Below are 12,515 nucleotides of genomic sequence, written 5' to 3'. Positions count from 1 at the left end.
AGCACCCCACTCTCCTGGTACCAAATTCTGTCCTAGTCATCTAGTGCTGCTAGAACAGAAATACCACAAGTGGATGGTTTTAACAAGCAGTAATTTGTTACCTCACAGTTTAGGAGGCTAGAAGTTCGAATTCAGGATTCCAGCTCCAGGGGAGGGCTTTCTCTCTCTGTCAGCTCTGGGGGAAGGTCCTTGCTACCAATCTTCCCCTGGTCTAGGAGCTTCTCAGCATAGGGACCCCAGTTCCAAAGGACACACTCCATTCCTGGCACTTCTTTCTTGGTGGTAATCAGGTCCCTATCTCTTTGCTTGCTTCTCTCTCTTTATCTCTTGTAAGATAAAAGGTGATAGAGGCCACACCCCAGGGAAACTCCCCTTACATTGGATCAGGGCTGTGATCTGAGTAAGGGTGTTGCATCCCATTCTGATCTTCTTTAATATAACCTAATCTTGCCACATTAACCACAGGCAGAGATTAGGGCTTACAATACATACGAAAATTACAACAGATCACAATATGGAGGACAACCACACAATATTGGGAATCATGGCCTAACCAAGTTGACACATATTTTTGGGATACACAATTCAATCCATGACAACTACTAAGTGAAAGGATGGCAGTTCGAACCCACGCAGAGGCTCCTTGGAAGAAAGTCCTGGCAATCTGCTTCTAAAAAATCAGCCACTGAAAACCCTATGGAGCAGTTCTGCTCTGCACACATGGGATCGCCATGAGTCAGAATCGACTTGACGACATTGGGTAGGCCAGAACTACGAAGCACAAGAGGGGAAAGCCAGGAGAACACAGACTGTGGAGGTGCGGTGGGGGTCTGTGCTCAAGGGGTGGGAAGAACTGAGCTGTGAAGGTCCCAAAGCTCCTGCAAACCATCACAGGACTGAAGGCAGATTATCTGCTTCCAGTTACAATGGGCCAAAGGATCTGACCCAGTTGGAACAAATCACAGACTTTGGTGGCTGAAAAATCTACACTTGGGACAGCACCATAGGGAACCCAGGAACTTGGTATAAAGGAAGAAAGGCCAAGGCTTTTCCAACTTAAAAGTCAGATTACTGTTATACTGTCCCACTGGGACATCAATCTATAGGCAGCATTTACCACAGCAAGGCCCTCACATGGCCGAGAGCAGTGTGGGCCCAAGTGGTGGCAGCGGGGGACAGGAAAGGAGAAAGAAGAGCAGCATAGAAACATTCACCTACCCACACCTCTGCTGAAGGTCTAGCAGGAGCTCTGGTTCAGATGTGAAACGTGTATATGCAAAATCAAACCTAGAAGTCAGCAGGGTGAAGAGCCTTGAGGGAAATGACACAACTTGAGGGCGTCTGAGCGGTCCTGGGGTATGACTGACACGTCCAGCGAGCTGACCCCCCACAGGGACAATCCCACATCCTGAGGAGTGACCTGAATCTGGCCCCGTGTACATCTGCCCAAAGAAGCAAGGGCTGGCCCCCTAAGGGGAAGCCTTTCATCTGTCCTTCCCCAGCTGGGCTGGCTCAGCTCCAAAGCACAAGTTTGACCCATTTCCATAGGGGGTTCCCTGCGGTACCCACAGATAGGAGAGCAGAAAGAGAGAGGACCCCAAAACAGAGTGGTCGGGGAAGGTCACAGTTGGCCTGTGCAGGGTCTGGGAAATCCTGTGAAAGTAGCCACACTCCTTTGCTCCAGTTGGCCCCCAACAGGTCTCGAGCAAGAGAGAGAGGGGCATGTCCCCCCAGCAAATTCCCATGGAGGTCACAGAGGAGCGCTGACAGAGGGAGGCAGGAGGGAGGCAGCTGGCTCTAGACAAGGCACAGGGGAGGGTCCCAGAGCTGCTGGTGGACTCCAAAAAAAAAAGAAATGCAAAAGAATCCCCTGGACTCTGGAAGACCCGGATGTCTCTATCTCCCTGCACGCAGGAGGATGCTGCAGGAAGTGTAAGCTGCTTTCTGTATCAACACTTGCAGACACTCTCAGCAGAAGCTGTCAGGCCTGGCAGGTGGAGACGGTGGGTCTATGTGCCCCAGAATAAGCCGAGTCAGCTGAAGCAGAACACTCCCTCTGCCTTTTCTCATGTCCCCGTGGAGCTGGTATCTCGGGCTTCTGTGCGCCCACACCCAGCCCTTAACATAGTCTGCCTCAAACTGCGGATGGCTGCCGACTTGTCTAGCCTCTCCTGCAAGATGGTACGCCTCCTAAAGGCAACGCATGGTGCACAGCAGCTGCTGAATGAATGAACCGACCCTCCCCTCAAAACACCAAGCCAGTTGCCATGGAGCCGATTCTGACTCATGGCAACCCCGTGTGTGTCAGAGTAGAAGAGCAATCCACAGATTGTGATGCAATGACTGTGATCTTTTAGAAGTAGATAGCCAGGCCTTTCTTGTGAGGTGCCACTGGGTAGATTTGGTTAGCATCTAACCACTTAACCATCTGCACCACCCAGGGACTCCACCATCCCCCCGGCCAGTCTTGATTCTACAATTTCCTGCCCTTGCCTCTGCTGAACATAAGCATTCCACAGCCATGACCTGGAGATCCTTCTCCAAAAGGGAAGTGTGAACCAAGAGTGTGCTTCGACTCCTCCAAGAATCTGGGGCAGCTGAGCGTCATTGTAGCAGCTTTTTAGAGCCCTCCTTCGTGGCCATGAGCTCCACCTGGGGGAGCAGGTGAGAAAGCCGCACTCTAGGAAGGCCCCAGCCTGCAGTCTGCCAGGAAAATCCACCACGGGACTGTGTCCACAGCTGAGAGAAACGACCAGAAGGGTTAAGTGCTCCGCTGGCCTGGTGTCAAGCTGTGAGAGGGCTACAGCAACCGAGCCCTGGGTTTATTTTCCTTGATATGGTGGTTTTTCACTGCAGTCCATTCAGAGCAGGCCAATGCAGGCTGCCTCTCCGTGATAGGTGAGATCATCCTACACATGGGAACATAATTTCTTTAATGGGTTTCTGGAACCTACTACCATTACACATTTTAGGCAAAATGCCTCTAGAATAAACTGGACTATTTCCCATCCGTGATCCCCCCCAGAGTTCAAGGGAACTATCCTCCCACTGGCATTCCAGGTCTTTTCTGAAGGCCTCGGAAGAGGATCCGCTGTTCTTTTTCCTACCATCTTGAGACTGAATGCTCTTCAAGAGTCTAACGGTGTCCCAAATCTGTGGATTGTGAGAGACAGAGATGGAACCCATTTCTTCAACAACCACTTGCCACCAGAGGATTTTTGGGGTTTCAGAACTGGACTTGTCAGTGCAGACTGTGCTCTCAGGAAGTCCCTAGCACCCATCCACTCTACACCAGCTTCTTCCCACATCAGAGGCTGCCCAGGGCCTCTTTTTCCTCCTCCGACTGGAATCTTTATGGAAGCAGACTGCCATATCTTTGTTCCTGTGGAGTGGCTGGTGGGTTGGACCGACTGACCTTCTAGTTAGCAGCCGACCACTTTAACCACAGTGCCACCAGGGCTCAGATAGGAGAGGAGGAATGCTAATTTTGGCCACAGAAGAGCAAGCTTCATTTCCTTTTTGCCCTGGGGACTCTTCCAGAAGATGGGCTGAAGAGGCCACAGAAAAGGTGGTAAAGTAACACCCAAAATTAACAGAGGCTTCAATGATCTGCTCAGCTGAGGGCAATTTGAGAGCAGGGTCTTGATCATGGAAATGAATTCAGCCCCTACCTCAGTGCCTGGCTGGTGCACAGAAGGTGCAGGGTGCTGTTTGCTGCCATTCACTCAGCCCCTGGCTCATGGCAATCCTATGCACAATGGAACAAAACACTGTGCAGTCATGTACCATCCCCATGATCAGTTGCAGACTAGACTGTTGTGATCCACAGAATTTTCACTGGGTGATTTTCAGGAGATTTCCAGGCCTTTCTTCCTACTCCACCTTAGTCTGGAAGCTCTGCTGAAACCTGTTCAGCATCAGAGCAACATGCAAGCCTCCACTGACAGACAGGTGATGGCTACACATGAGGTACATTGGCCAGGAATCAAACCTGGGTCTCCCGCACGGAAGGTGAGAAGACAGAAAGCCCAGGATAGATTTGTTTAATGAATAAATGAGTGATTGAATGATCTCTACCATCTTTAAATCCATTCAGTGACTGTAAAGTGAATGTTAGTGTAAATCAGAAATACAGAGCTAGAAATTAAGCTGCAAAAACATTGCATCAGACAAAGGTTACCAGCGTGCAGATGACTGTCCTTGTCTGAAGTGTGTCCCCAGCTTTCAGAAAGCAAATCCCCCACGTCCATACATGCTGGACACCTCCATCCCTGATAAGCAGCTGCTGGCTGCTTCATTCTCTGGGCACCATTTTGATTCCCTCAAATCCCGTCCCCTCTGCTTGGTTTTCTCCTCAGGGTCCCCGGTGTAAGGGGCTGCACACTGCCTGGCCCCCACCTGCTCAGAGAGGCTGTCCTTGGAGGAGTCAGCCCAGGGCTCCAGCACCCTGACAAATTTACTACCCAAGGCACCTCTTTCTTTTCTAAGCTAAAAATAAGAATTGACCCTTTTATGGTTCACATGTTTGTTGAAGTCTTCTTGAAGGCTGGGAAATGAAAGTCCAGAACATGAATCTTGAGTATCCTTCCTGGGAGGACCCTCAGAACACTCTGTGTCTTCTGAAGACAGCGGGTCCGATTTCTCACCCTGAGCCCTGCCTGAAGGTTGAGTCCATGGAGACATTCCCTGAGATCTAGGGTTTCTGTGGATAGCTAAAGGCACTTTTCACTCTTTTCAAAGAACCTGCTTCCTCCTGGAACATCCACCCGGTTCCATCATCCCTACGAAAGCAAATCTATTTTTGGCGGACACATACACTGAGCCAGATTCTCACGCTCGGCAGAGGATGAGGGAAAGCAAAGAAGGCCTGGGGAAGGGAGGGTAGAAGGGAAGGGGAGACAGTGAGGGGAGGGGACACTCTCCTTGTCTTACTTAGTTCCCTAAACCCAAAGCCCCTTGCCATCGAGTCGATTCCAACTCATGGCTACCCTATAGGGCAGAGCAGAACTGCCCCATACAGTTTCCAAGGAACGGCTGGCGGATTAGAACTGGTGACATTTTGGGTAGCAGCTGAGCTCTTAACCACTATCCCATCAAGGCTCCCTTAGTTCCCTAGTGCTGCTATGACAGAAATACCATAAGGGGGTGGCTTTAACAAACAGAAATTTATTTTCTCACAGTTTAGGAGGCTAGAAGTCCAAATTCAGGGCACTGGCTCTGGCGGAAGGCTCTATCTGTCCATCCAGTCTGGGGGAAACTCCTTGTCTCAGTCTCTCTAGCCCTGCCACGCCTCGGTTCCTTGTCAGTCTCCATGTGGCATCTATCTTCCCCCATGTGTGCTTGCCTGTCTCTGCGCCTAAACTGCTCTTTTCGTATCTTGAGGGTGATTAGGAGTAAGACACAACCTACACTGATACGGCCTCATTAATATAACAAAGAAAACCCTATTTCAAAATGGGACTACATCTACAGGTATAGGGATTAGAATTCTACCACATATTTTGGGGGGACACAATTCAATGCATAACACCTTCCTTGACCTTGCACGCATTAAGCTCAGCTTACAGTATAAATTAGTGCCAAGTGGTGAATGCCATTCACAATGCTGAGGTTCAAGTACTCCTTTTACTATGCTCTGGTGCTCAGGCTTTAGTCTGTACATGTTTTGAAAGGAAAAGGCTCATACTCGTGGCCACAAACTCAATGTCGGTTATGTTGTTGATATTGTTGTTAGCTACCTTCAGGTTTTCCACTCATAGCAACCCCATGTGACAGAGTACCCATGTGACAGGGTAGAACTGCCCCATAGGGTTTTATAGGCTGTAGTCTTTATGGCAGCAGATTGCCCGGTCTTTGTCCAGAGAAGCCACTGGGTGGGTTTGAACTGCCTACTGTTTCAGTTGGCAGCTGAGGGCTTAACCATTGTGCCACCAGGGCTCCTTGCCAGAGTATGTCCCCTGGGAAAGGTGGACAGGCTATCTTCTGAGGCTGGGCCAGGCAGGAGGGGCACCTACTGCCTTGGTGACTTTCCCAGCACACAGAGTAGACCAGGCCCCAGTGGGGGAGGAGGGTCACATTCACCCAGAGGCTTAAGTACAACAGGTGCCAGCATTGTGCTGCCATCAGAACACCTGGGCCATGCTTGCCACAAAGTCAGCCCCTCCTGGAAGCTGCATCACATCCGATGTTGTCTGCCAATGGGGAAGCTGAGTGTGCAAGGTGGAGGCCTGAGACTGTGGGGTCAGCAGTGCCCCCAGTTCCCACAGGCACAGGCTGCCATTGGCACTGGAGTGTTCTGTCTCCATGGCTGACGAGCACCATGTGGACGCATGTTCCTCAGCCCCATCACTGCTCTCATCCAGGGGTCTGCCACCACCCAGGTCTCCAGGGTGACTGTTTGTGTCCCTCTGGGCCGCTCCCACAGGGAAACCTGCAGAGGACAATCTTACTTCCTTTATTCTCAGCCACAGAGGTACAGCTTCCAGTCTCCACACCAAGCTGATCTGCCTGGTCTATGGCCAGTGAACAAGACTTTATTCCCTTCTTATTCAAATAGTCCTGTTTCCCAAGCCTCTTCCTTAATGTCCTCACTTCCATTTGCCCGTGGGGAAAGGTCTCTGAACTCCATTTTGAAATCCTGGCCCCCAAGAATCTACAGCGGAAACACAAACTGGAAAACGCATAAAGCCAGAAAGAAAACTGAGCCCAGCTCTTCTTCTCATCTGACTGGCCCCTATTTCTCCCCCAGGTAGAGCAGAGACACTGGGAGGGCTCCTTGTCTCCCTGCCTATGGGGGTCTCCTCACTGCCCCTCAGGATGCCTGTGGATGCTGGGAGACCTTGTGAGTGGGGTCAGAGGCACCACTGTGGCTAAAGCACAAGCAGGACCCAGCCGCTCTCACGCTCCAGAGATGACATCTCCAGCCCTTCTGCCCCTTCCTTCTCACTCCGGCCCCCACTCGCCCCACCCCCACTCACCTGGTAGGCAGCTTGTCTCATGAACTGCTTGGCAGGCTGTTTCCAGATGGCTGGCACCGTGATGACCCATCTGACGTCAGAGTTCTCGAAGTCTGAACCCGCCTGGTCACTCAGCTCCTGAAGCCAAGGAAAAGGCAGCAGGTCAAGTGGGTGCAGTGGGTCCCCGAGGACATGCCTCCTGCAGTGTCCCTACCATGAACTCCAAAGCCTCCTGAACTTATCAGAGTCAGGGAGGAAGAGTCTGTTTTCTGAATATTCAACAAGCAGGCTGCTCCCAGCACTCCTTCACTCACTGAGGCAGGCAGATCAAAAGGAAATCACTTTGGCCACCTCCTAGTCGTGTGACTTTGACTACCTCCTAGTCATGTGACTTTACTACCTCCTAGTCACATGACTTTGACCACCTCCTAGTCATGTGACTTTGGGCAAGTGACAATTTCTCAGACTTCAGTTTTCTCATCAGTATAATGGGGATAATAATAACGATACCTAGCTGGTAAGACTGTCGGGAGGATTGATGATGCTGGTAACAGCAATGGCAGCTACATTTACTAACAGCTTATGTATCAACCACCCTGTGAAGCACTTTCCTGCCTTATCTCAATGAACCCATTCAAGAATCCGATTAGGAAGGGATTATAACTGTGCCCCTTTGCTACAGATGGGAAAACTGAGGCTTAGACATGTTCAGGGCCTTTTTAACAATCAGAGAGCTAGAAAGTGGTAGAGTCAAAATTTAGACCCAGGCCAGGTTTATCGTGTCTCTAAAAACCAAGGCCTTAACTAAATTGCTACATGTGGTCTCATATCTAGAACAATGCCTGGCCCATAGCAATGGTTAACAACTGGTAGCTGTTATTATTGTAGTTGTCACTGTCAACAACCTTACTACAACTCCAGCCTATCAGGGGAGTTTTCCTGACAGAACGAGAATGATATGGATGGCATGGCCTAACCAAGAACTGTGTGGCCCTTCACTTTTGGTTAAAGATATATCACATCAGTGGGCCCCATCTATGGGTAAGTGGGACAGGTGGGTCCAGAAGCATCAGAGTTTTCTGCCAGGTCCATATGGAGCCGAATGTGTCATTGGAATGTTCCAAGACCTCAGTACTCCCATCTGTAAAATGGGAATAATAAACCTAACTCACAGCGTTACTAGCAAGGCTGAATGAGAATGCGTGCGGAGCATCTAGCTCAGAACCTCGTCCAGGGAACATCCCTGATAATTACTATTTCCTTCCCTTCTTTCGCCTCCTGTCACCACATTCACCAACCAAATCTGAAATCACATCTAAGTGCACAGTACTGTACATATGCACCAGAACCGGCCCTGCGGACACACTTCAGAAGAGTCATAGGCTGGTCAAATATTTGTTTTGCTTTTTCTGATGGGCGTCTCATCTTGCTTGTTGTTTGAAATAGTTATCTTGGGTCTGACCTAATTTCTCACTGAACTACTTTCCTCTTTGATCAATAAACTCTTTTAAAAACGTGTTTTAAAAACATCCCTGCTTTGGGTCCACATGAAGCAAACATTCTTTTTTTTAATCACAACGTTTTACTTCCTTGCAGGGGTCCTTAAAACAGGTGAGCTGTGCGACAGGTTTGGGAATGGCTCCAAGCATGGCGCCATTACCTTCCAGGCTATTTAAAGCTCTGGAAACAGGGAACATGAAGGAGGCTCTTCCTCCGGCTGTTGGGAGGGCTGTTTAGATAAGCTGTGCCTTCGCCAGTGGGCGGAAAGCAGCTTGGAAGGGAAAGGAACACGACAAGGGCTCAGCTGCTAATCAAACCTCACTGATTCGAACCCACCAGCTGCTCCGCAGAAGAAAGATGTGTCAGTCTGCTGCCACGAAGATTACAGCCTTGGAAGCCCTATGGGGCAGTTCTACCCCCACCTATAGGGTTGCCATGAATCGAAATCAACTACATGCCAAGGGGTTTGTCTTTGTTTTGTTTTTTATTATGTCTGGTACTTTCACTTGGTTTCCTTCATGAACAACTCAACTGCTTCGTTTACTGTGATTTCTGAGATCTTATTTTAGTCTATTCTGGTCAAACATCCCAAACCCCCTGCCCTCTGTGAATCCTTTTGTCCCTCAAGCACCAGCCAGCCCTCTTATGAAGGACATAAATCAGCTAAAAAACCTGCTGCTGGGGAGTCAACTCAGACTCATGACAACCCATGCACACCACCGCCTACCACGCAAAGTCGCTTGCCATCAGTCCTACCTTCAGTGCCTGCTCCTTAAAGTACTGCAGGGCATAAGCAAAGATTTCAAGGGCTTTGACTTTCTTGCCATTTGCTGCAGTCAGGTCTGTCTCCATGGTGAGGTCCTGGGGGGCGGGGGGCGGTCAGGAACGAGAGTGAGAAGATGATGCAGGAAAGACCCACCTTCTGGCTTTGGGGGCTGCTACGTGGAGGTCTGGGGAATCTCAGGGCCATCTTGCATCTCCTGATGCTTGAGGAACAGAGGCATCCCCCCAAACAGGGCCTGGCACATGTTCCCTTATTGTGGGGGAGACTCTACCCTGCACCCCCACCTCCACTCTCCCTCTTTCCCTCTCTCTCTCTCCTGGATCCTCTAGGAGCAGAGGTGTGGGGTTAATGACAGCACCAGGAAAAGAAAAAAAAAAGGTAGCAGGCAGCACTCCTGATGAAATTTGCATACTATCTCCACAGACGAACACACACAGTCACCCTTGGGAGCCCCCCTAATTGAAGCCCAAATCAGCCACCTCACAGCTGTGTATGATGCTAAACAGACGTGAAGCTTTCATACCCCAATAAGCTGCCAACCAAGTAACCAAAATGGAAGTGAGCCTGTTTTAAGGCTGGTGCTGCCTAATCCCCTGGGGGTCCGGCATCACCACCTCCCTCTCTCCGCCAGAAGCTAGAGCAGCTGCCAAGCTCAGTCCTTGGATGGAGGATGCTCTGTGAGAACCCAGGTGCCGGGGGGGCCAGAGGTCATTAAAAGGGATGAGGACAGTCCCCGGATGATGGGGAGGGGCAGAGAGTAAAAGCAAAACACAAAAGGAAGACCCCCAAGTCTCCAGGAACCAAAATGCTCCTTACTGCCAGGAAAAAGGTCAGTGGGGACTCCAGATTGATCCAGACTGGGTAATTTATGCTTTGCCTCTGGACCCTGAAGGGGTATTGAGTTACTAAACTCACCCTCCTGACATATCTGCACATGCTCATGCCTTCTGCCCAGCCGCCTCCCGCCCCTGGTGTGAGCTGTTGGGTGGTGGCTCCCTGGCTCAGGAGGGGAAGCCCCTAGCTTGGAGGGGAAGCCTGTGCCGCGCTGATAGTCAGCACTGAACTCCATTAGGGGAAGTGGGAGCGATTCAGACCCGGCCGAAAGCCGTCTGCATCGGAAAGGGCCAACCAGCCATACCAGTGAGCACAGAGAGCCCCGGAAGATGGTGCTGGTGGCTGAGCTTCCCATTAAGACGTGTTCTGTCATCTGCAGCACATAACAGCAGACACGTGAAAGCAATAATAATACAAGCTAGGACCTGACTAAGGCTTACCATGTACCATGAGGAAGGCACCATCATTACTCCATTTTACAGACAGGGAAAACTGAGGCATGGAGAGACTGAGTAATTTGGATTTGGTATTATAAATGGAGCAGAGGTAGGATTTCAACCCAGGCTGTCTGGCCCCAACGGCCGTGGTCTTAAACATTGCAGCCATACTTTCTATTCTAAGTACAGATGGCTAACGAAAATTGAGGGAAGAAAATATTTAAATTGAAAAAATTCTATCCAATGCCCCACCTTTTCTCTGAAGCCGCTTATGTGACTTAGCTTGCTTACTTGTTGACATCAAACACCCTGGTCCAGCTTACAGGACACTGGCTTGTTGGGAGCAGAACTGAGGGCGTTGCTTTGAGAGTTGACCTCCGATTTTTGGGCACTTGATTTCCCGAGCTAAACGCTTTCTCGCACAGAAAGCTGATGCACCAGTTGTAATGGTTGTTACTTCCACACTGGCCAGTTAATAGCCACTGTCCCAGACCCCCCAGGTGTCCCCAGGCCCCAAGTTCTTCTTCAGGACCCCTGATGTCCCAGCAACCCAGAAAGTAAAAGAGTAACTCCTGGCACAACAGGGTGCACCCTGCACCCTGCTCCCAAGTTACAGCCAGTGTCCATACGGACCAGTCAGTGTCCAATCAAACAAGTTGTCAAATACGCTGCATAGCTCCCTGCCCACATGTTCATCAGCAAGTGCTGTGTATCCACAAAGTGCGTGCACTCCTGGTTGTTTCTAAAATCCAAGTGCATGGACATCAATGTCTGCTTGAGAGAAGCCTGAGTACCCCTAAGGTGGAAAGCTCCGCAAGGCTGGAGGACCCTTGGCTCTCCAATCTAGGGAACCTGGGGACGGGGCGAGGCTTGCTCACCCCAGTGGTGTGCAGCTTCATCTTGAACTTCTCCAGGTACAGCCACTGCTTGGCTTCACTGGGGTCCAGGTCGTGGTAGAAGTCCCTGGCAGCGTAGCCGAAGCTGTGGAATTTCCTCTCAGGAGTCAACAAGATGGTGGTCGGAGTCTTCTGGTTGGACACACCAGGATCGCCACCTTCCCATCGCCTGCCACCAAGGAAAGGGTGGAGGTCATGAGACCCCTGTTACCCAAGCAGCACTGACCTGAGCACCTACTGTGCACATGACTGTTATAGATGTGGGTGCTCACAGGAGCTGCTACAGATACAGCCTAGTCCAGCTGGCTGAGTGAGTGGCTCAAGACTCATCTACAGTTCAAAAGACAAACAAAAGGGGCAAGTTCTCACTCAGTAACAAAGGTCTGCCTTTATCCTCTCACTCGACACTTACTGACCATCTACTGTGTGCCGGGCGCTGGTGACAAAGAGACGGAAGATCCATGTCTCTGCTTTCAACCAACTTACAACCTAGCAACCAGTTGCCTGTGAGTGGATTCCGACTCATAGCAACCCCATGTGGGTCAGAGCAGAACTGGGCACCACAAGCTTTTCAATAGCTGCTTTTTCAGAAGCCAATTACCAGGCCTTTCTTCCAAGGCACCTCTGGGTGGGCTCAAACCTCCAACCTTTCACTTAGCAGATAAGCTCACTAACCATCTGCACCACCCAGGGATTTCTGCAATGCAGCAGGTAATCTATTTTGTTGTTTGTTTCATTTGCAAGCACTCAATAGCAGACATATACCAAAAAAAAAAAAAAGAAAGAAAAACTAAACCCATTGCTGTCAATTCCAACTCACAGCGACCCTATAGGACAGCCTAGAAGTGCCCCATAGAGTTTCCAAGGAGCAGCTGGTAGATTCAAACTGCTGGCCTTTTGGTTAGCAGCCGTAGCTCCTAACCACTGTGCCACCAGGACTCCAGCAGACATACAGCTGGCTGAAATCCTCTTTGAGACAAGTTATAAGTAGTGCATAAGCAAATGCAAAAATACCTATCTTACCAGATGGGAAATAAGAGGCCCAGAGAAATGCTGCCAAGGCTAGAGAAGGTAGAGGGGCCAGCTGGAGGGGGAAATCGAAGAATGT

The 12,515-nt window shown here is 50.2% G+C and overlaps 1 protein-coding gene across 1 annotated transcript in view; it reads right to left on the bottom strand.

Annotated features, from left to right (window-relative positions):
* The window catches only part of HSPA12A (heat shock protein family A (Hsp70) member 12A), an 82,111-nt gene that overhangs the window by 18,487 nt on the left and 51,109 nt on the right, over positions 1 to 12,515 (bottom strand). The window contains exons 4-6 of the mRNA XM_064269266.1: positions 11,390 to 11,576; positions 9,213 to 9,317; positions 6,978 to 7,094 (exon numbers count right to left, since the gene is read on the bottom strand). Of these exons, the coding sequence (XP_064125336.1) occupies positions 6,978 to 7,094; positions 9,213 to 9,317; positions 11,390 to 11,576 (409 nt within the window). The remainder of the gene's footprint in view (positions 1 to 6,977; positions 7,095 to 9,212; positions 9,318 to 11,389; positions 11,577 to 12,515) is intronic.

Source organism: Loxodonta africana, chromosome 16, assembly GCF_030014295.1.
Source record: "Loxodonta africana isolate mLoxAfr1 chromosome 16, mLoxAfr1.hap2, whole genome shotgun sequence".
Classification (NCBI taxonomy): domain Eukaryota; kingdom Metazoa; phylum Chordata; class Mammalia; order Proboscidea; family Elephantidae; genus Loxodonta; species Loxodonta africana.
Note: the sequence above shows the minus strand (reverse complement) of the source record. Positions and strands in the feature narration are given on the sequence as shown.